This window comes from Camelus dromedarius, chromosome 19, assembly GCF_036321535.1.
Source record: "Camelus dromedarius isolate mCamDro1 chromosome 19, mCamDro1.pat, whole genome shotgun sequence".
NCBI classification, from domain to species: domain Eukaryota; kingdom Metazoa; phylum Chordata; class Mammalia; order Artiodactyla; family Camelidae; genus Camelus; species Camelus dromedarius.
Genome location: NC_087454.1, coordinates 37,796,392 through 37,821,265, shown reverse-complemented (window position 1 = coordinate 37,821,265; position 24,874 = coordinate 37,796,392). Strand labels below are relative to the sequence as shown.

At 43.5% G+C, this 24,874-nt stretch overlaps 1 protein-coding gene across 1 annotated transcript in view; it reads right to left on the bottom strand.

Annotated features, from left to right (window-relative positions):
* The window catches only part of PRIM2 (DNA primase subunit 2), a 213,767-nt gene that overhangs the window by 28,330 nt on the left and 160,563 nt on the right, over nt 1-24,874 (bottom strand). Inside the window, exon 11 of the mRNA XM_010987784.3 lies at nt 5,216-5,342. Within this exon, the coding sequence (XP_010986086.2) occupies nt 5,216-5,342 (127 nt within the window). The remainder of the gene's footprint in view (nt 1-5,215; nt 5,343-24,874) is intronic.

Genomic DNA, 24,874 nt, shown 5'->3' with positions numbered 1-24,874 from the left:
ACATTGTGCTGCACACCAGAAATTGACACATTGTGATTGACCATACTTCAATTTAAAAAAAAAATGGAAAATTGTTTGCAGAAAAAATAATAGAAAAGAGCCTAGATGCTAAATAAACATCTTACTGAAAGTCTTAACAATGAATAAAACCACCCATGATAACACTGGATTCCTACAAATTACAAAAGTCACAGAGCACAGTTTATTAAGATGAAAACTGTACTACTTTGCAGTGCGAGGAAACGTGGCGAGAAGCTGTGTCGCGCGTAGCTGGGAGCCGGGAGCTGTACCGCCTGTGCCTGGACCCAGCTCCCCGCTGAGCACTGGGAGACCTGGGGCAGAGCCTGTGCCTGCTGTTGACTCAGCCTCACCTTCTGGGGGAAATGTGGGACAATCGCTCACACAGCCCCGTGAGAATGGAAGAGAAGCTCTTACCCGCTCCCGGCACACATTAAGCCCTGAACATGTGCTAGCTAACATTTTGATGCTAAAAAAAGCCTGACAAGGGAATCGCAAAGGATCCCAATGAGAAAGAAATGAGGCTTGGTGAAGCCCAGAATGATTAAAGGACACCAGAAAAGAGACAGACTAATTGAATTGGCCCAATTACATCTGAACTAATGGCTATACCTGTGTGAAAAGGGTCAGAAAGGGCAAAGCCAAGAAGAAACTGAAGACCGACAAACAAACCAAAGATGACAAAAAAGCTTTCAAAGCTGTGCTCACAACAAGGAGAAAACGACTCCTACTTGCTTTCTGTCCTCCACGTCAAAGAGCATGATCTTTGAACCTGGGAAGGGCTGAACTCACAAGGTAACTGAAAGCGAAGTGAACACAGACACAGCTAACACTGATTCCACCGAGCGTGTAACAGAACCTCCCAGCACGCGCTTGTGGACGAGAAGGATGACCACAGCCTGGAACACAGATACACCCACACGGACTCAGGACTGGTTACTCCAGGCAGCGCTGGTTAATGAAACAACGTCAACCTCTGGGATTACGTAGGTTTTGCAAATTACATGAACCCAAAACGATAGAGGCTTCTGGTTTCCAGTCTGGCACATAAAGAGCTTAGAGGCAGTTGTTCCATCCTGACAAGTAAATAGCTCAACCGGCTGAAAAATCAACAACTTTTCTCAGACTCTGTCAGAGAAATGGGGTCACAGGGCAAACTACTACCCCCCAAACCTGAGAGAGAAGCAGATACAGAGAATCATGACATCCCAGCGCAGCAATCTCCATGGGATCAGTGCTGGGGCAGGAAAAACCTAACCTGTAATTGATAAATTTCTAGTCTCATCATGGTCATGCCTGCGAGTTAAAAACTCCAGGGAGGCCCAGTCATAGCAGGGGCCCCAGACTTTGTAAGCTTAACCTCCAGGAGCTCTACCAGGTGCTCACAGTTAGTGACACAGAAAGCCCCTCTTGCTTCTGGCCTGGGGATACGAAAAGTTACTATTTTTGAATACTCTACAGCCATCTGTTCTCAGCCAGGCTGCCCAAAGGAGAAACTATTTTACCATGATCTAAACTGCTGGGCTTTTATCAGAGCCTAACCTACCCAAGGGAAGGGAAACACCCAACCACAGCCTCTTCCAGCCATCCTGTCCCACCCAACAGGGGGAGACTGAGAATCACTGTTGAGGTCACAGCCCACAGCTACGGACTCACTGGAAAACCGAGACCTATCACAGGACTAGCGAACACCACCCCCCCACCTCCCATCGCACTCCTGAGGGCCTGTTTCCTGGAGTTCTTCACACCCTGGATATCACGTCTTCCTTTAAAAAAAATTACAAAGCATATGAAAAGGAAAAAAATACAGTGTGAAGATACTGAACGAGTATCTGAACTAGAGCCAGACATGGCAGGGCTGTTGGAACTTTCAGACAGGGAATTTAAATTAACTATGATCAACATGCTGAGGGCTCTACTGGAAAAAGCAGACAACGTGCAAGAACAGATGGGCGATGTAAGAGGGTTGGGAATTCTAAGAATCAAAAAGAGACGCCAGGCATCACACTCTGTAACGGAAATGGAGGACGCCTTTGATGGGCTTATTACAGGCACAGCTGAGGAAAGAAACCCTGAGCTTGAAGATACGTCAGCAGAAACTTCCAAAATCGAGAAAACAGAAAGAAAAACCACTGAAGAAAAACAAGAACAGAATATTCAAGAACTATGCACAACTATGGTGTTAGATATGAGAACAGGAATATGAGAAGGAGGAGAGAGAGAAAGGAGGAGAGGCAGTAATGACAAAGACTCTCCCCCTGATTAATGTCAGACACCAAACTGCAGATCCAGGAGGCGCACAGAACACCCAGCAGGACAGCTAGGCATACATATGCGTACGTCAGAAGATCAAAAGTAAAGAAGTCTTGAAAGAAGCCAGAGAGGAAGATATCTTACCTACGGAGGAGCAAAGAAAACAATTACATCTAACTTATCCTCAAAAATCATGCAAGTAAGAAGACAGTGGGCTGAAAAAAAAATCGCACAAACCTAGAATTCCGTACCCTGCAAAATTCTCCTTCAAAAGACCAGAAATCAGGACTTTCTCAGACAAACAACAATTGAGGTAGTCTGTTGCCAGATCTGCAGGGCAGGACATGTTAAAAGTTCTTCAAAGAGAAGTAAAATGATATGAACCAGAACCTCAGATTTACCTTAAGAAAATCTCAATGTCAGAGAATGATAAGGAAAGGTAATATAAAAACTTCTGTTTTTCTCATTCCTAATTGATCTAACAAATAAGTCTGTTCAAGATAATGGGAACAATGTATTCTATTATGTATGTTTATGTACACATCTGTGAGTTTATGTATTCTCATGTATAACTGAAATGAATGACAGAATGATACAAGGGAATTAGAAATACTCGCTATTTTAAGGTACTCACAGTACCCAATGCAGCAATTTGAAAAAAGACCTGGATTAGTCTCTTTAAAAAGTAAAACCAATTTTTAAAAAGTGACAAAAAGAAGCATAATGGATATGCTAAGAAAGGAGAAAAAATGGAATCAAAAAATGCTCAGTTAAAACCACAAGACAGAAAAAGTGTGGAAGACAAAAAGTAGAACAAAGAATATGGGCAACAAACAGAAAACAGTCACAAATATGGTAGATGTTAACCCAACTATATCCATGACTACTTGAAACGTCAGTGGTCACGAATTAAAAACACCTATTAGAAATAAAGATTGTCAGAGTGGATCGAAGGACCAGACCCAGCTCTATGTTGTATACGAGAGAGCCACTTAAAATACAGAGACATACGGATTGAAAGTAAAGAGACAGAGAAACACAAATCAAAGAAGTGGGAGCAGCTACATTAGTTTCGGACAGAGCCGACTTCAGAACAAGGAAGTTTATCCAAGATAAAAAGGGGGCATCACACAGTGACACAAGGGTGAATACCCCAGGAGGATCACCATGAGTGCTGCGTCTGCACAAGGCAGCAGAGCACCAAAACACACGCAGCAAACCTGGCAGGACATCAAGGAGCCTTGCTGAACTCTCTGCTGGAGCCTCCCACAGCCTCCTCAGAGCTGGGGACCCAGGAGGCCGAGGACCAGCAACGATACAGGTGAACTCACGAGCACCACCAATCAAGGGCAGAACTGGAGTCCACGACCCGACCGCGGCCAACGGCGCGTCCCTCCCTGCGACGTGGAGAGGGCACCGCTGCAGGTGGCGCCTACAGCGGGGAAGGCCGGGGAAGGCTGTGCAAGTCTGGGGCAGGGGTTGCGTGGGGGTTCTAGGCTCGGGCTCAGCACTGCTGCGGACCTAACACTGCTCGAAAAGGTAAAGCTTATTCATTTTAAAAAAGGATAGACCCATGTGTCTGATAAATAGCAGGAGCTCACTGAGTGTTTGCTAAGTACCGCTGCCCTCAGCGTCTGCAGGGGCTGGGTCAGGACCTGCCGGGGACGCCAAACCTGAGGATGGGGAACCTCAGACATGGGCCTCGTATACTAATCCTGCATCCTCAGGTTCCGCCAGCCTGGGATCACTCAGTCCTGCACGTACTCCCTGGGGAAAACACCCACGTGTAAGACAGACTTGCACAGTTCAAAGCTGTGATGTTCAGGAGGGAGCTGTATGTTATTTTCTAATGGATGGAGTTTAAATTGAAAACAAAATAAAACAAACAGAATAGACTGGAATAAACAAGATACAACACCAGGAATAAGAAATGCAAAATCCTGCCTTTAAGCTAATAAAAATCAACTAGATTAAGTGGTGACAGGCTTTCTCAACACAAGTATCTATCAGTTGTTTTCAGAATTTAGAAGCCATAAAAATCATCCAGGGAACTTGCAAGTCCATCTGATTTTATCCACCTGAGGGTGGAGCCTAGGAGTCTGCATGTCTAAAGGAGTGGTGAGAACCACTCACCATGTGCTCCAGCCCTGGCCACCCTTCTGTATTAAGCACGAATGCCCTGGACACACAAAGCATAAAATTCCACTTGGGATTATCTGATCTTTAGGAGCCTGAAAGTGTGTGATCGTCTGAAAAAGAGTTTCAAGATGCTAAAACAAACAAACAAACAAACAAAAGAAACCATTGACATATTTGACAGTGAGCTTTGGTAATACTGAAAATTTACTGATGTTGACTATTAAGTCATTCTCTGGTGTACCAGACAGATGGGGAGCTTTTCAAGGTATGCTCAGAGAACTATCTTAGAAAAAAGCTTTTAAACTTAGAAATCTACAGAAAATAGATTTTTTAACCTACGACTTAGGTAAATAGGTAGATGTCTGACACCATGACTTGTTAAATCCGTCACTTCATCTTTGTTAGTCAGATAACAGTAATGAGAATAAAAAACTTCTCCTCCGTAGTTTTTGAAAATTGAGGAATCTACTAGCCTAAAATTCGAGGCACTCAATTATCAAAAGCTTTGAAGAACTCACATCAGCTTCTAAGACACCTGCAGAACAGCGGAAGAGAACAGCGGTGAAGGGGGAGCAGAGGACTAAGAGCCGGGTCCAGCCAAGCGCCGAACCACTTCCTCTCGCCCGACCCAGCTCAGTAACAAGACAAGTTGCCAGAAGCTAATGGGGCTCTGGCTTGACCCTGACGATGGACACAAGCCACTAACCCACTCCTGTCGGGAACGCAAAGACCATTCCACCGTTGCAGTGGTTCCCACAGAGCTCTGGTTTCTAGACCTCACAACACAGCCAGCGGAGGCGCTTACCGTGGTAGTCCCCCTGGCCTGGGGGGTTGGTCAGGATAATCTTCATGCAGCTGTAAGGTGTATAGTCTGTCCTCTTGCCTTCCTTCCCGAAGCTGTGACGGATGTTGTAAGAGTAGCCTTTATCAAACTGATTGGAGGGAAAAGAAAGAAGAAAAGGCAAGGTGAGCCAGCATGGTCCCACCAGCTGGGATCAAAGGTACAAAGGGATATTTTCTAAAATATACTCAGCATTTGTGGGCAGATGTACATTTATATCATGTACGACACTTGGGTCCTTTACACAAATAACTTTTTTAAAGGTACAAAACTTGAAGGAAACAAATTTCTCAGATGAAGAGAGCTAAAATTTAAGTTTATGTGTTTAAAGATGAGGATAATCCTTTCCTGAGAAGAATCATCGATTAGCCCATTTCCTGGTTTGATTCCAAAGATTACGCTGGATGTAAACCATTTTGTCCATCCCTTATCCGGGTCTCCCCTGAGCTCCCCCATCCGGCCTGTTCCATTCCTGCACAGCCTCTCAACGCAAGCAAGGCCTTCCTCTGCACGTTCACCGCACAGAGCAAGTAGTCAGCAAACGCCTGAGGAACAAATGAGCTACTGTGACTGCCTCCTACCTGGAATTCCTGACTCCATGTCCGTAAAGCAAGATGACGGCAGAATTTAAACTAGGTAGGGTAGGGGAAAAAAAGGAACTCACACTTATGGAAAGGCCCGGTCTGGTGGGTCTAAGCTGTCTGATACTTTAAGGAAAGCAGGACAGAGGATCAGAATAAGAAATGCAAAAATTCTGTGGGTTATTTGGGTGAGATTTTTACATTCATGGTTATAATTTACACTGAGTGAAATGCACAGAAAAATAAAAGAGATTAACAAGGAAAAAACAGCTTAATTACACGTGTACCTAAGCACATGCATGGCAGTCTAACAAAGAGGTAAGATTCAAGGAGGCTTATGGACAGTCTTAGGCTGAGTAAAGGAAAAGCGGCTTGGGAATCCCAAACTGGGGAGGCAAGTTATGAGAAGGTGAGGGGGAAATACATGGTAAATAGGGCTGTCTTGTCCCAGGACAAGAGTCTTGGGGGAGAAGACTCACCTGGAGTAGCCTTCTTCCTGGAACGGAGATATCATCACAAATGTACATTTCCTTTATGAAAGGGGGCATTTACACTGCATTTTAAGGCAGTTAGGGGAGGTAGAGAGCTTTTCCTGCATCTGCTGGTTCTCTGTCGCCTTTAGTCCAAAATAATCCTCCTCCTGCCAAGTGCATATTGTCACTCGCCATCTGTCTCTACAAGGATGAGGTCATGAGCCACTGCGGTCGCTGACCTTCGACACACCCCGAAAGGAGTTCAGGGTGGAGATCAGGAGTGAGGTGCTCTGTGCTCTGAGAAAACTGGCTGAACAGGCCTTCAGATGGTCAGATATATTCAGGAGGAGATTTTACGAGCCCCAATTCTCACATCTTCTCCCAACTAGAGAAGCACAGAAATCATTCATGGAGACACCTGCTCCTCCTGACTGGCTGCAGCCTTCGGTCAAAACGTGTGCTTGACTGCACGTGTCCCCGTCACCAAAATCACATCGATACTGACGTCCCCACCTCTTCGGAGCAGTTCCTCAGAGCTGTCTGAGAGGCTGTCTCCCGAGCTATAGTCCTCATTTTGCCCCAGATAAAACTTAAATCACGATTCTCATGTTGTGTACTTTTTTTTTCCAGTCAACAAAGTGGGGTATTCTGGGATGGCATATTCCAGTGCCCTTCACCCAACGTGAACTGCCTAACACTTTTTCCAACACCATTTATTGAAGGTATTTTCCTTTCCTTATTAAATAAATCACTTTGGCACCCTTGTTAAGTTTAACCATGCACGAGTGGTCTACTTTCGGATGCTGGGTTAGACCACTGCTCTCTAGGTCTGTCTCCCGTTTTGCCAATGCCTCACTGTCTTGGTTATAAAATCTTTAGCGTTAAGTCTCAAATTCAGATAATGTTAAGTCCTCCTGCTGTGTTCTTTTTCAATAGGATTTTGGCTATTCTATGTCTTTGCATTTATTGCCACATACATTTCAGAATTTCTACTAAAAAAAAAAAAGACTGCTGGAATTTTCAGCAATCGGTAGCTTATGGTTTCTTAACTACCTCTACAAGCAGGAAAACAAATGGAATTTCAACAAAAGAAAACTCCCCCCACCCAGATTTCCAAATATCATTAAATTTCATTGGTGAAAACAAGAATGTTAGAAGTTCAGCAAACAGCTTTTATAAACAGCTTCTGTTTGTTACAGTAACCATAATCAATCTCTTTGTGCAAACTTTTAGGTATGAATTGAATTGAATTAGATACAAGGTTTCTGTGTGTTCATCAGAAAATACTCAAAGAGCCTTCTGATCAGTCATTCTGTTAAGGTCATGGAAAGCTACTCTCACTAAAGGAAGAAAAGCTAAAATTTGCATCTTTCTCCTTGCTTTCTTTTCCAATGTATTTACCACCCGTGTCTACGTATATCTAAATTTTGGACCTCACCAAGCTCTCAGACTATTCACATATTTATCATACAGGTTATCTTCTCTAGTTTTCAGACTGGCAAAGTCTTGAAATATCGTGCAGAGGTACCTTGACTGGGTGATGTCTTTTAGAGAACACTCCAGGCGTCCCCATGCACCACTCAGAGGAACACCTCTAAGTGTTCACGTGGGAAGAGGTGGCGAGAACCAAATGGAAAACACACTCTTCCATCTTGAAGCCTCCATCCCACTCCGCCCGGGGATGGGAAATGGTCTGAAGGTGGAGGAGTGCAAGCTGGCACCCTCCCAAGTTGGTCCTGACAGCCCAGCTGTAGCACTGCAATCCGTTTTACTGACAAAGACACCAGCAAATTCTTTTCTGGGCCATAATGTTTCCCTGGAACTCAAGATAAACGATGCGGCAGGCACAGCTTCACTGTGCCCCTGCCCCGTCTCATTCAGAGTCTCTCTGATGCCCCTGCCTTCCATCCTAGTCCCACCCATGGCCTAGGGATCTCATCCTGTCACATGCTGAGAAGTGTTTATACCTAATCTACTCAGAAACCACGAGTACATGGACTCAGAGACCATGCTGTAAGCCTCTAATTGCCAAGAGCAGTGCCTGGTCTTCCTCAGAAGAAAGTCTTTCCTGCCACGAAGGGCCCCAAGACCAAACATCAGTCCTACTGTCAAAACAACAAACACCACCAGTCATCAGTCAGGCTCAGCTTACATGACAGTGTGAGAACGGTGAACACCAGGTACCCTTCAGAGACTGAATTCCAAAAAGGAAACTCTCCCTGACCTACACCAGCCAAACAGCCACGTACACAGGGGCAGAGAACAGGGTAAGGATACGACAGGTTTTGACAAAGACATTTTCTATCCCTTTTTGGTGAGCTGTTTCCTACTCACACGGACCCAGAACCCTAACTTACACATTTAAAAACACCCAGAGGGAGGGTCTGCCAAGTCCAGGGGACCTCCTTTAATGCCCGGAATCCAGGAAGTTTTGTCATCATAAATGCCCACAGGAACTCACAGCTCAGCAGCAGGCCCGCACAGGTAAAGGGACCCGGACTGGGAGAGGCCGTGCAATCACCCCACGACCTCTGCCGACACCCATTCTTGCTGACTCCCGTTCTTGCTGACTCTCCTCCAGCTTTAGACTGTCCCTTCTTGTGCGACTTCCCTAAAGTTTTACTTAACAATGCTGACAACCAGAAGGCATGGTATAGGCACTGAATACATAGTAGCCCCCTTTTAAATGCTTACTTTCTAAACTACTCAACTAACTACGATCTGTAAAATGAATTTTGCCATCAGTCACCTACAGATTCCAAATACTTTAACTCTTAACTTTAACCACAGTTTAACTCAGTGAGGTCGCTGAAATATCACACACATTCTAAGCAAATAACACACTGAGGGAGCCTAGAGACCAAGGCTAATAGTTAAGACAAGGGCTCTAAGTCAGATACCTGAGTTTCAATCTTGTCGCTACCACATGCTGGCTGTGTGACCCTGGACAGGTGACTCAGCCTCTTTATAACAGTTCCCTTATACAGCACATACAAAGGAGTGATACCTAACACGTGGGGTTGGTGTGGGGGTAAGCCAAGAGCTCATCTTCACAAAGCACTGCGCACAGCGTCTAGCACAGAATAAGCTTTGAATAGAATATACTTCAGAGTTACCAATACCAAAAAAGCAAATAACCCAATCCAAAAATGGCCAGAAGACCTAAATAGACGTTTCCCCAAAGAAGCCATCCAGATGGCCAACAAGCACATGAAAAGATGCTCAGCATCGCTGATAAGCAGAGACGTGCAAATCAGAACTACAAGGAGGTATCACCTCACACCAGCCAGAATGGCCATCATCAAAAGGTCTACAAGTAATAAACGCTGGAGAGGGTGTGGAGAAAGGGGACCCTCCGGCACTGCGACTTCCTTCTTGTAGGAGCAGATGGCGGGTGACGGTTTGTAGCCAGCACTATTAACTATTGGGTCAGCCCCAGCGCGTTGTTTAATATTCCTTAAATTACTTCTGCATTTTGCCTCCAGCTTCCTCATCAGAAAAACCTGAAGTCCAGTTACCCCCTCTAACTCTTAGAGGGCCTTAAATCAGCTAAGCAAGCTGATGTCTGTAGCACAGCTGGAAGGTACGGTTGCTGTTACTTTAATTCAGTAAACTACCTCCTAGGGTGTGCTAAATATTTCTTCTGCTCTGTAAGTTTGTTCACTTCTCATTGGTGAGAACTCAGCAGGTGGTGAGGTGGCAGAGGTGTTAGAGAGAGAACCCAGACTTTCTAGCCCCGCCAGTGACAGGAGGAACGTTAGACAATTACAAATTACCTCGGTCTCTTTTTCCCCTTTTTCATCCTGTAATCATGAGCCCTGTCCTTCACTCTTGTGCAACAGCACTTTGTAAACTGTAAAATGCTAGGTATATATTATGATTATTTGCTACAAGTATTTGTATAAAACTTGTATACACTAGTTTGTGCCGTGTTTGAAAGGTGAAATTTTAAAAATAAGTTCCACTTTTTATTCAAGTGTATCTCTGAGTACTCCTGGGAGTTCACTTGAAAGAGTGTGGATCACCCACCAGAAGAGTCTGGGGGGACCAGGGCACACCGCACCGAAGTAAGCCTTCTGGGCAGATGGGTTATTTTGAGTTAAAGGCCACTGAGAAACTGTTGCAGGAAAAACTCTAAAAACAGCCCACAAGTTTTCCAAGGTGTCTCCTCCTGAAAAAGGAGGACTCTCAATAACTCTTATGAAATGGAGAAGGCGGGCTTTAATCTTCTTGACGAACCTCCCTAAATAACCCATGTTTACTATACTTTTCATTGTCAGCTTCCCACACTTGCCCCCCAGGCCCAGGAGCCCCCGACTCCTTTTCCTTTATTTAGCATCTGAGCTCAAACTGAAACCACCCCTTTGCTTACTCATCCCTGGGCGTCCCGGGTGTACGAGTGACGAAGGAGTCAGTGAACCTCCGTTCGTTTTAGTCTGTCTTTGGCCAGTCTCCCTGGAGGCTCCATTCCTCGCCTATGGTTTCATCTCGGAAAGCAGGACATGAATTCTCCGTCTTCACAGCCTGATCCCATTCCCTGAAGCCACGGAGAACATTTTCAGTTCTAGACTCCAGGACAGGCAGAGCTTCCTTCCTTCGAATTCCCCCTTGAGGCAGGGTCAAGCAAAAATTCTGAGTCACCGCTTTGTTAGAAAATGGAAAAACAGTGAAATGCTAGAAATCCACAGAAAAAAGTATGAAATAAAATGATCCCATGTAGTTTTATAAGGTAGTTGATCAAGCAGACCACTTTCAGGGAAGCCAAGAGAGCAAAAAAGAAAGATCAGCGGTGGCTCTGTCAGAACCCTGCCCCGTCCCCCGAGGCTGCGGGAGGTGCAGCGCTACTGGGTTCATCTTCCTCATGCTCTGCTATAGGGACTGCCCCCAAACAGACTCAGAAAACAAGACTCGAGGGTCTTCTGTGCCCCGGGGCTGTCTCCATCGTTCTATCTGCAGCTATTAAATAAAGAACATCATTTCTAAATTCCTAAAGGGCAATTTAGGACAACTGTGCCCTATTATTAGCAATAGAAACCAAAGCAATGCTTGGTGATGTTTCAGTAATAAAGGCTTCCTTTCCACAGGTCCCCAGCAGTGACACAGTGGTTCTTCTTAGACTCTTTACTACTTGTAAGATACGGAAGTTAGGTGCCCTATGTCATAACCGTGCAAACTAAGGTTTCAAGAGGGCAAGTGAACAGTTATTTGGATTACTTGGTGGAAAAGAGACGGAGTTAAAATTCTTAGTCTTCTACTTTCAGTAAACTACTACAGAATTATAAATGGAGGGAATGAAAAAAAAAATGCAGGTGATGTCAGTTATCCACAGCAAACATTCCCCTGCAGGCTGCTTCCCCACTGTCACTCAACTGCACAGCGACATCTGACAGTCACACTGAGTCCGGGTGAAAAAAGACGTCCTGAATAGCGGGGAAAACTGTCTGCTCTCAAAGAAACGGTAACTCCACCAAGACACTCACGGAGCACTCATTTACTTCCTAATTCGCCAGAATTTTAGAACCACTAACAATGGTAAACTTGAAGTTAAACATCAGAAATGAAAAAACACTAAATAGTGTTTCATCTGTTTTCAAATTACCGGGCACTCTTGACAGGCCTCCCCCTCTGACACCCTAGCTGGGGCATGACGGGGAACAGGAGGGCAAGCCCAGGGGAAGAGGAGAGGGGGCGCCCCTCCCTGGCAACTGGGTCGGGAGCTTGAGCAAGTGTACCTTCCGGATCAGTCAGAATTTCGGAGCTGGAGCCAGGGTGAGCCTCACACGATTTAAACAGAGGCCTCCACGAGCCAACCCCAAGGAGACGCCGGCCGGGCGGGGGGAGCCGTGCAGTGGGTCACTTGGCCCTCTATTCAGCCGGCGTGCCCGGCACTCAGAAGGACAGGCTCGGGATGGAATCTCAGCATCCCGCCAGGAACGCTGGCTCCAGAAAGCCTGCCCTGCTCACTGCTATGCACGCCGCTGACACAGCAGTGACGGGAGACGTGTTCAGATCCCAAGTTCAAAGGCAGGAACCACAGGCAACCCTTCCTTCACTGAAACAAAAGCACTTCCTGAATCACGGACTCAGAGCCCAAAAGACTAAACTTAGTAGCCCTTCAAAGGCGGCTCATTTATCTCCATCTCACTATAGCCAAAGACCCAGCCCGACACCCTGAGAAGCAGAGGAGGCGGCCTGCCGTCGTGCCCTCTAGCCGGGGCTGCGCTGGGCTTTCCACCCCGGGCACAGAGAAAAGGCCGGAAATACCACCCGGGCCGGCACGCAGGGCACGAGCTGACGCGGGGCTGCACGCCCCAGGGAAGGGCTCCTTTGTCCCCCCAGGCAGAGTGCTGATTCTTACCCACTTTTTGAAGTAGCAATAAATGTACATTTATTCAGCTTCTGCTAGATTTGTTTCATCCTGTTCACTCACTTCCTAGATTTGGTTTTTGCCAATTTTTTTTATACTCTGCTTTTCTAGATTACCTCATCTGAGTACTTTCATCCACAGTATTCATATTTCCTAGAACTGAACTTTTGTTACGGAATTTTAAAGCTCTAGCTTTATCATTAAAAAGATGTCTCAAGATACTACTCACTTGGGGGGAGGGTATAGCTCAGTGGTAGAGCACATGCTTAGCATGCACGAGGGCCTGGGTTCAATCCCCAGTGCCTCCTCTAAAAATAAATAAACCTGATTACCTGCCCCTGCCAAAAAAAAAAAAAAAAACTACTCATAATCTAGTGTGTGTGTGTGTGTGTATAATGTGCCATAAATCTAAGGTTTTGAAGAGTTACCAGGATTATTGGAAAAATATAACTCCTGAATCTTACAAATGTTAGGAACTAGCTAAGTATTTTTCATAATAAACCCTTAAACATTTACATATATATTGATAATAGTTCTGTGATATCTTTCTGAGTTCATAAAGGTCCAGAATTGTCATATATTCCTGGCGGATAAAAGGTGTCGTTTATCAACATATACAAATGTAACTGTTTTTCCTGTTAAGTTCTCTTTTTCTTGCACTCCGTTTTGTGCAATATTAACATGGCCACTCCGGTTTTCTTTTTGATCCCGCTTGCTGGCCTTCCTCTCTCCACCTTTGCTGTCAATCCTTCCGCCTCAGGAAATCCGTAATAAACAGCAAGTGGGTAACTGGCTGCCCAGGACCACCCTCTAGTGGTGACTCACAGCATATTAAAATACACATTTTCCTATCAATGTCCAAAATGAGCCAGACTCTACAAAACAGACAAGATCTCTAGTACACTCTTACTTCCATCATAATTATAAAATCAGCTCCAGAAGAACTTTACAAAAGAACGGCTAAAAGGAGCTCTTGATTTTCCCAGAGTCATAATAACAGAGGTAGATATTTCACTTAGTAGATGGTACGTCATCTTCTAGTCATCTAAGTGTGGCTACATAACAGATGACCGAAAGGAAGCATCACACTAGACTTTAAAAGGTAGCAATAAATGACAGAATGCATCGAGCCCTGAAAGAACAAAGGGCACACGATCAAGTTTTAATTTTCAGCAACTAGCCAGACTGTTCCCTGACGATTTCGGGGACAAAAAGGAGACGACGGTGCCTGTTGCAGGAAGGTGTTCTGTTTCTCTTCTAGAGGCTGGAAAGCAGTCATTCCCACTGGGCGAGACTCAACTCCCTAAGACTGCATCCGGAGACCAAAAGAGAAATACACAAAATATTACATCAAGAGTTAGAATAATGTATTTTGAGTGACAGATGGCTAATTTATTTTTCAGGGGAGTTTACAAGGCCTTTTGAAGAACTGGGTGATTCCAGGACCAAGGCAGGGAAAAACAGGACAGGTGCCTGGAGCATCCCGTGGTGCTAGAGAGGATGTGCTCAGAGAGAGGATGCGGGCCTGGCGAGGGCCTGGGAACCGGTCTGAGGGGGCTCCCAATGTCCAGAGCTGGACCACTTCAGCAATAAAACCAACAGCAACAGCACCGAATTATAACCCACAGAATGAAATGTATAATTCATCGAGTAGCCATGGGCACACAGTGTTACAAATTACTGAATAAATAAGTAAACAGGGGAAGAGGGGCAGCTTTTCCTTAAAGAAGAATTGAAACTGATAAATGGAGGACAGAGAAAAAGAAAATAACCATTAGAGCATCATAAAATAACAGTTGCAGGCAAAGTCCACTAGGGATGCTAAAATCAGTGGGGGCACAGGATGTGTGCAGTCTAAAACGCCTTCCCCAAGACACTCTGAGGGGAAAAGGGGAAACCCGCAGGGGAGAGGCCCCGAGGACAGCACCTGAACCCAGCGGTCACGGTTGACACCACCAGTGGTAAGTTACATGGGCATCACACACCCCTTGACACGATGTGGTCAGGAGGGTGTTCCTGCCAAAAACAGACAACCTCCATCTAATCCTGAGAAAGCAGTGAATAAACCCAAAGCGAGAGACAATCTATGAAAAGCTGACCAGTTCCTTTCAAAAGTACTAAGGTCACGAAAGACAAGGAAAGACAGAAACTGTCCCAGATGCAACACTGGGTGGAACCTCGAACAGCAGAGGGACATCTGTGAGAAACCGGTGACATCTGGATCAAGTCTCCATCAATGGTACTGCACCAGCATTAATGTGCTGATTTTAATACCTGTGTAGTTATTATCGGGGGAAGCTGAGTGCCACAGGGAACTCTTGGTAACATTTTTGCAATTCTTCTGTTAAGTCTAAAATTTTTTCAAAATAAAAAATCTACATACCAGGCAATGGACTAGGCGAAAACAGGCTATCGCATCTGATTCTCACAACAACCCTGCAGAATTGGTGTGGTTATCTCTATCTTACAGCCTGGCAAGTTTAGGCCTGGAACGATTAAGTGGAACATTCAAACGCACACAGTACAATGTTGTGTCGGGACTGAAGCCACTTTATGACTTGCTCAATGTCCATGTTCCTTCTATCACTTTATGAGAAACACACGTAAATGCATTTATCCCCCAGGAAGCACAGTGATCTCTTCGGAAATTAGAGAAAAAATTTTTAAGTGTCGACAATTAGCTGAAGCTCTTTTTAGAACTTAGCGTTAAGTTTCAATTTCCTTAAAGTATGTGGTATTAGGGAAACAAAAAAGGGTTTCGACCGTGTTACTAATAAGTAAAGCCCTTTTAATTTACTGTAACATCTAGCAAACCTTGCAGAACCCTACAGATCACCCTACGGAACCCTACGCCTCCCAGTCCCAAGTACCAGAAAGAAGGGTCATTCACCTCTAACAGGCAGAGGCGTTTTCTTAAACAGTTCAAAGGTCTCTAGCTCAGAAAACTCAAGTGAATTTTCATACTTATTTTAGTGGGTTTTTTCCCTGGTCACATTATACCACTTACATACGCAAGCAACATACAGGTATTATTTAAGACAAAGAAGCAGCATATCAAAGTCAAGGCAAGTATCAGAGAAATAATAAAACGAGAAATACGTCCCTCTTGGCCCTTTATTAGTATGTGACAGGAGCCACTCCATCTTGTGAATTATGATAAAGGATCGGAACGAAAGTCTCAAAACCAACTGGCTGCCTTCTTATAACCAAATGTAACTCCACTGAATTATTGATGGATTGTGTTTTCAGCAATGCAGGAAGATGGCCCCGCCAAGGGAAGGCTGTGTAAACTTCCTGCATGGCTTCAGGTTATCTGTTTGCCTCTAACTCTGATGTGCTATCTCATTAAGAAACTGAATTTATTTTGCCGTGCTGTTCTTTCAAATGAACTACTCACCAGGGACGTGCTAACAGAAAAGGCCAAGACAAAACAGGAAAATGCATCTTTTTTTCCCCAATTCCATCAACTTAAAAAAGTTTAAAGCACATATTTTCAAGTGTTAGAAGACACTTTAAATAGCCCAGCAATCTCACACATCCACTCGCGGGAACGGAACTTGGAGATGCACGTGTGAGTGAGGCATCGCAGCATGCGCCGTCCGGTCCACAGAGCAGCTGGGAGGCCCCGGCCTGCTGAGCCGAGGTGAACTCGGGTAGCTTGCCACATTCCAAAACAGAATGTTTTGAGTTTTGTTCAAAATAAGATTGTGAAGCCCACAGTACCTTAATCAAGGAAGACAAAAGCCAAACCAGAAAGCAGGCAGCTTATGTCAAACTGTGAATATGAAAACTACTGTATCTATATTTTACATACAATTCTCCCCTATCAAGAGTGAATTTTCAAGCCACTTGGTGATTACCAGTTCATGTATTTCTACTGTATTGCTGAAGTACATAAAAGCACTTAACTCACTGTATTCCCTGACGGACCCCAAGGAACGACTTCCCCGGCAGCACGTCTGAAACCGCGGTCTGGCTGTGGCCCCCTCTCCTGGGCCCACTCGCTGGACCCAACACGTCTCGGCTGCCCGCCCTGTGTAGCGCCGGACCCAGAACCGCCTGTCCCCAAGCAGCAGGAAGGGCAAGTGCATCCCAGCGGTGTTCAGTGGTCTCCCAGGCTCCACTGTCATGACTGGGCACACGTTAAAACTCAACAGATAAAAATCACCGTCTGGGGCGAGAGAACTGACTGTCACTGACTGGCTCTGCTATCTTGACGGACACAGACGGAGAGGGAGAGAGCCATCAGGCGAGGTCACACCTTCACAATCCTCTGGCCGTATTGTTCCATCTAATACTTATCAAATGAATGACTTTTCACTTCAGTCTCTTTTCTGGGCGTGAGCTAGGAAAATCGCCATCTTCCTAGAAAAAGGGTGGCAGACAGCATGGTGGGGGAGCCGAGGCTGTCCCTGCTGACCTGCAGACCTCTAGGATCTTGGGCTCCCTGCTCCTGCCCGGTGCCTTAGAGGCCCTGAGTAAACATTTATTGATACCACTAATTACCTTTCCCTGGTATCTCCTATAAGTAATTACTAGAAAGTTCAAAGACAGCCACTTGAAAGTTCTATAAGCAGTTGTCTTTGATTTTGCAATACCTTTCTCAGTACCATAATCACTATTTTATAGTAAAAGAACTAACAGGAGGATTAATTCTCCAAAACCAGAGCAAAAGAGTACAGAAATAAAATCCAAGTGGCCATGTTCACTTTCTGTTCAATTCATTACAACCTGTCTCTGTCACCAACCATACAGAAATATTAAACATGTGGATAGACAGGCATGCCCCTCAGGCAATTAATTATTAAGGGATCTTCCTCTCTTCACTTTTTTTCTATGCTATGTCACATTTAGAAACTTTGAGGGGAAAAAAAAACTGCATTGCTTTTGCCTGGATAGTTACCTACGTAGGTTATCATGTGAAACATTTTCCTCCTGAAATACACACACACACACACACGCACATACACACACACGCATGCATACACACACACACACGCACACGCACACACATACACGTAATACACGTACACGCACACACACATACACACACGTGCGTGCACACACACTCACATCCATTTATGATCTTTAAAATATGTATACAAATAATGCCTTAAATTACCATACTGCTATAAAAAAATTTCTTGCGTAGCTATCTTTCTCAGTTTCTCGTGTCATAAATTCAACATTTACTAGAAATTATTTCCATTTCTGCTTTATAAAGAAAAGCGATTCCTGAACTAAGAACTCTTAGCAAACATTAATTCAGACTTGATGATTTAAATAACAAGAGTAATAACCAAAAAATTAAACTGTAGACAGCTGTGAACATCGAAGCCTGCTGCTCTGATGTGACAACTGTTAGGATCACAAGTCTGCTAGCCACATACCACCGTAGATCAATTTTCTTTAAAATCCGAAAACTGCTCCTGGGGTTCTATATATGCAGCACGCAAATGAGCAGAACAGTAATGAGGAGGGTTAACACATGTAAAATTACAGGAATAATAATATTTTGATGCATGGCTCTAAGGAGTAATTTGCTGAATACTAATAACCCCCAAATCAGGTTGGTGCACTTAATTTGTTTCCAAAGAAATAAAAGCACAGTATCACTTCTGAAATTTAAATAGCTGATAATGAGAACGCTTTCACCAAGCAGCTGCAACATCAGATGATTTATATCAATGCAGAAGAATGTGGTTTTTTTTTTTAGTTATAGTCAGTTTACAATGTTGTGTCAATTTCCAATGTAGAGCACAATTTTTCAGTTATACATGAACATACATATGTTCATTGTCGCATTCTTTTTCACTGAGCTACCACAAGATCTTGTATACATTTCCCTGTGCTATACAATATAATCTTGTTTATCTATTCTACATATGCCTGTCAGTATCTAAAAATTTTGAACTCTCAGTCTGTCCCTTCCCACCCCTCTCCCCCCCAGCAACCACAAGTTTATATTCTATGTCTATGAGTCTGTTTCTGTTTTGTATTTATGTTCATTTATCTTTTTCTTTTTCTTTCTTTCTTCCTTCCTTTCCTTTTTTTTTAGATTCCCATCTCATGGTATGAGTGATCTCCTATGGTATTTTTCTTTCTTTTTCTGGCTTACTTCACTTAGAATGACATTCTCCAGGAACATCCATGTTGCTGCAAATGGAATTATGTGGTCAGTTTTTATGGCTGAATAGTATTCCATTGTATAAATATACCACATCTTCTTTATCCAGTCATCTGTCGATGGACATTTAGGCTGTTTTCATGTCTTGGCTATTGTAAGCAGTGCTGCTATGAACATTAGGGTGCAGGTGTCTTTCTGAAGTAGGGTTCCTTCTGGATATAAGCCCAGGAGCGGGATTATTGGGTCATATGGTAAGTCTATTCCTAGTCTTTTAAAGGCTTGATCTCCAGAATCTATAAGCAGCTCATACAACTTAATAAGAAAAAAACAAACAACCCAATTGAAAAATGGACAGAAGACCTAAACAAGCAATTCTCCAAGGAAGACATACAAATGGTCAATAGGCACATGAAAAATGCTCAGTATCACTAATTATCAGAGAAATGCAAATCAAAACTACAATGAGGTTATCACCTCACACCAGTCAGAATGGCCATCATTCAAAAGTCCACAAATGACAAATGCTGGAGAGGCTGTGGAGAAAAGGGAACCCTCCTACTCTGCTGGTGGGAATGCAGTTTGGTGCAGCCACGGTGGAAAACAGCATGTGCTTTGTCTTCTAATACTAAATGGCTCATGTTTCACAACACATGCTGGTCTGTGCCGGGCTACACACGTACCCCGTCACGTGGTTTAGGTTTCCCTTCCTTAGCTGCATCAAATCCAATGCAGACGGTGAATTGTGATGGCAGGGGCTTCTGCTTCTTTCCATCTCTCCACTTTTCACCCACTATCCTGCAGAGTGAGGGCCTTCAAAAGTTACAAATTAAATTCCATAGGTATGCACACAAAATCGCATATAAATGGGTAACAAATTGTCAAATCTGAATTCCTTAAAGGCTCTGAGGATTGCTGCCTACCTTTCCCTTCTGTTATGAAAACATCACGTCCGCCAAGGATGCAGAATTAAGCGGACCTGACCAACAGGCACAGGCTGTTTAGCTCCTAAATCGAGGAGACACACTGTGCAAAGGGAAGTCACCTTAATTCCACGAAGGGAAATAAACAGCCCTAAAACTCGTCTCTCTCAGCTGAGCCTTCATTCAATATTGAAACAAGTAATTTCCACTGCCACAGCTTTGGCTGCTGCTCAACACCATTCCATTCAACTGGGGATTGAACAGAGAGAAATAAAGAGCAGCTGTAATATGTCTTTTCTCTGCGTTTTGCTATACCACACTGACAGCATCCTGTTCATTAATTAAACTTTTTTCCTTAAAGAAATAGACTGGAGCGTCCTATACTGGACACTGGAGGAAGAAGGCAGGAAACAAAAGGCAAAAGAAAATCTGGGTTTTAAAAATTCTAGTTAGAGATGCATATGCATCCATGATAAGACACACCCAGAGAGGTGTCAGCAGATACAGGGTGAGCCAGGAAGGTCACATAGGCAGGAGGGGCCAGAGGGAGAGGCCGCGGGGGCTGGAGGCTAAGCACACAGGCGACTCGTGAAATCCAGAAGGCTCTGTGACTCACAGAGGTGACCTGCCTGGCCCACTGTCGCCCTCCCCTAAGGAGGCAGGGTTACGATTGTAGGCCTTTAGGAACTATGACCCCAGTTAATCACAAGTGGGATTTGCCAAACTTGCCAGATACTCACAAACAAGTTTTGGTTTTGTGAGCTGACTTTCATTGTGTTTCTCACTTAAGAAAAGAATGTATTCACTGCTGTTTGCTCTGTCTAATAATAGTCAGGGTAGGGAGATCATGGGGGTGGGGAGGATCCATAACTCTTATTTATCACCTAATTGATATGGAGGAACTATTGCTTCAATAATAATTTAAAGAATAAATATGAAAACGAATATATGTATGTATATGCATGCCTGGGACATGATGCTGTACACCAGAAACTGACACATTGTAACTGACTATACTTCAATTAAAAAAAAAAAAGATATGTCACTTCCAATCTTGCCACCTTAAAACTCAATAATGCAATAATAGTGTAAGTTTATGCAAAATCTTCTGACAGAAAGACAGGTGTTCTAAAGGGAAATGACTAAAAGGTAAAAAAAAAAAAAAGAAGAAGAAGAAAAGAAAATGCTTTTCATGTATCTTTGATCTGGGTTTTTGATACCTCAATACACGAGAACTAGACCAGCATTCTTTACTGCTTTATCATTTGGAAATCAAAGAGATTTTCTTTTCCAATAAAAGTTCTCCATGTAAATTACCAATGTAAATATCTTGGGGGCAAAATAATCACAGGAATGATGCCAGCTTGATAGTAGTTTTGATTAAAAATACTCTTCAGTTTTATAACCTGAAGGTTAAGAAACGTTACACACTCTCGAAGTCTCTCACTAAAAACTCTCTCACTAAAGATGTAGTGTGAACTATATCTTCTCATCGCTCGTGAAACAGTGATTCCAAAACTCAAATCAAACAATAATCTTGAATTCATATTCCAACATTTGTGCTTTACTTTCTGGCAAAGGGAAGTTATTTTCTAACCACAGTAAGAGCTAGCTTTTATTGAGCACTCACTCCAGTCTAGGTACTTTTTTTTTCCCACATATTTTATTTTGCTTAAGTCCTAACAACGCTAAGATAAAGGCTTCAGTCCCATTTTACAGATAAGGGGACTGAGGTTTAGAGAAATAAAGCAACTTGCTTCACAAAGCCTGCACAGCTGGTCCGTGGTGGAACTCAAATCTGAATTCAGGTCTGACTAACTCTAGAGCACTTGCTTTGAAAGTGGTTTTTTTTTTTTTAATCAAATTAAATGTGTTTCAAACCTGGAATACAAAATTTAACCAGCACATATGATATAACTTATTTGTGGAATCTGAAAAATAAAGCAAACTAGTAAATACAACAAAAAAGAAACAGACTCACAGATGTAGAGAACAAAGCAGTGGCTACCAGTAGAGGAGGGGGGAGGGGATTAAGAGGTACAAACAATTAGGCACGAAACGGGCTGCAAGGGTCTATTTATTACACAAGGCGGGGAATATAGGCAATGGTTGATAATAACTATAAATGAATATAAAAATTATGAATCATGATGTACAAAAACACCTGTAAGTTAAATAATATTGTACATATATTAGACTTCAATTAAAAACAAAATCAAAAAAATTAAGTGGCATGTAACAATGTTTTCAAGGTATTAGATTATTCCTCCTATTTCGCCAGATTGAAAAGCAGATGTCATAGTCAATTATTTTTTTCTAAATCATACTGTTCATACATATATATGTAGTAATAACTACACCAAAAGGTATCTTTTAGTTGTAAGATTAGACCTGCTTTATGTAAATAAAAAGGCAAATCAGTTTTGCTAGCAGAAATACCCACAACATTTTCACAACATCTCCCAAACTACCCTGAGATGTGATGTTTGAAAGGATAAGTGGCTGCTGTGAATCACAGCGTATGAAACATCACAGTGGCACACCGAGCTCTGACTTTCCATGTAGGACAAGGGATTTTTATCTTTTGAACAACAATTCCAATGCTTTAATTCCAACCATGCAATTAAGCCAATTACTGAAAATACGTTAAACGCCATGGTTTATTTCCCTCCTAACTAAACTGCAGTTTTATAGGCAAAAGGCTGAGGCAATCTTTGCTGTTTATGTAGGCCATCCTGGAAAGCCGCTTCATACCTTTTCATGCAAATCCCCAGGAAGGAATCAACCCAAGTATTTCAGAACACTCACAGTCTGAAAAATTATCTCACTGCTAGAAAAACAAGGCTGTCTACAGGTCCCGGGAGAAAGCCGAGAATTCAGGGAACTGTGACGGACTAGATTGCTGATGGCGAGTGGGGAAACGTGCTCAAGTTCACGGGTCCTAAGAGGAAGTTAAAGACATTTGTTAATTAAGTGATCACAACAGAAATGGTAAGAAATCATCTCCCACTCCACAATACTGATAAGGGATCAAAGAAAGGCATTTGGCTTGTACTACAAATCCACACAAAAGAGAATTAAAACGTAACAGAGTCCACCAAAGAGCGAGAACCACAGGAAAGCTGGAGGTCTGTGAATTCACCTTACAGCTCAAAGCAGAAACTGAACTTGAACATACAAGTTTCTCTCATTCAATTATACTTTTACTTCTACAACCTTACGCTCAAATTCTATTTTCCTGAAGAAGTCTGAATAATGAACACGGCAGATGGTATCATTCAGGGAGAAAGGAAAGACCTTCAGTATAAGTGAAACCTAACCTTTGAACTTCCTTGCTTAGTTTCATCGTCAATGTTTTGGTTGCAAGAAAAGTCAATAGTGTTCACTTAGTTTGGCAACACTGATTTTTCATTAATGTTATTCACTTAAAAAACATAGTGGTTAGAAGCTGACACTCTCCCCCAGTGCCACGTGTTAAGTTAATATTTACAACATCCTCTTTCTACCAAAAGGGTTCCGTCGCCTTCAGACTGACGTGCACAAAATGAGTATTCAACCACTCTGTTCAGAGCACCTCCGGGTGCCGGCCGTGCGCGGGGCACCTGGCAGACAACTTCGCTGCTCCTCACCAGAGCCGACGCAAGCCAGGGGTCACAGGCCCCGCACACGAGACCAGCCTTGGGGAAGGTGTCTCTCTTGAGCAAGATGGTGAGACGGCCCAAGCCAACCTTCACCAACCCAACGAGCCATCACCGCACTCGCCCACACCTGGTGCAGCTCGCCCCGACTCCGACCCCATGCACCTGTACTTCAGAGTTTCCGCTGCAAGACGCTTACTTAACCTTTGATCCTCACCAAAACAGCAGGTATTCTTGTCCTTCTTTTTGTAGAAGAGAAAAACAGAGGCGCAGAGCTCCCCAGGCCAAGGCAAGGGCCGGCTGTGCGACCTTCAGCCTTCAGCCCAGCGCCCCTCCCGGCGCCCAGGCCTGGCCGGGGGTGGACGAGAGGGGTGTCAGCACCAGAGATGGGGGGCTGGCGCGGCCCCAGGAGGACTGAGAGCTCTCTGATCTGCACGTTGGCTCACACACTTGCTTACCATCTTTACTATTATTTCCTTAGTGTCTTCGCAAGAATAGAACTTTATATATATTTTCCTTTATTTGAAAATCAAAACTGTTAAAATTAAAAAGCTATGAATGCTGCTCCCCACTGTATTCTACTCAATCAGAACTTTCTATAATGGTGTTTCACTCGCAAATATAGACATCCTGGGGCAGGAAGTAAACAGACAGTCCTGAAAAGCTGGCTTCAGGGATAAACAGCGTTTTCTTTCACAGAATATGAACACAGGCCTGCAGACCTGCAGCTCTGGGCGTGCTATCTCTTCCCACTTCAGGCTGAGTGATGTGAGCTCACGTAAATAACGAGGGAAAGACCAATAAAAACAGTTGGATCTTTATAGGAATTAAACCAAGATACTCACTGCATTTCGGTCACATCATAACAAATCACCTTACCGGTCACGGACAAACATCTCTACACAGACATCTAGAAAACTGGACCCCAGCACCCATCTGCACTCCGTGGCCAAACAGGAAACACTTTCAAGTACTCCGAGAAACTCTGAATGAGGTAGAGCACATCCTTATAGTCTAACTGTCCCTTTTGAATATGGTTCAAAAGACACCTGACAACTCAAGAAATGAACAGTGAAAACCTTTCATAATATTGTGCAACAAATCAGAGAAGAAATGGCTAAGAACAAACAGGAGTAGTCTATGATCAAATCAAATGCATGCACATACTTTCAGCCCAGTCTTAAAAATGCCAATCACAAGAAAATAATGCACAAGATAAAGTTATGAGTAGATTTTACTGCAGTACATCTTGAAAAACAGAATGATTTCCATTGCCTTAGAAAATGATTTAAAATACTCTGCTAAAAGGATCTTTTAAAATTGGTCTTTAAAATTCCTCCCCAAACAACTAAGATATGATTATAAATACAACTTAAATACAGTGAGGCTATCCACAACTCCAACAAGTAGAAATGGAGGTAATGGAAGCAGGGGGGGTGTACATTTTGCTTTTTCCATCCTGTTGAAAATATGACAAGTGACAGCTTTTCCTACTGTGCTCAGAGAAAAGCTTTAAG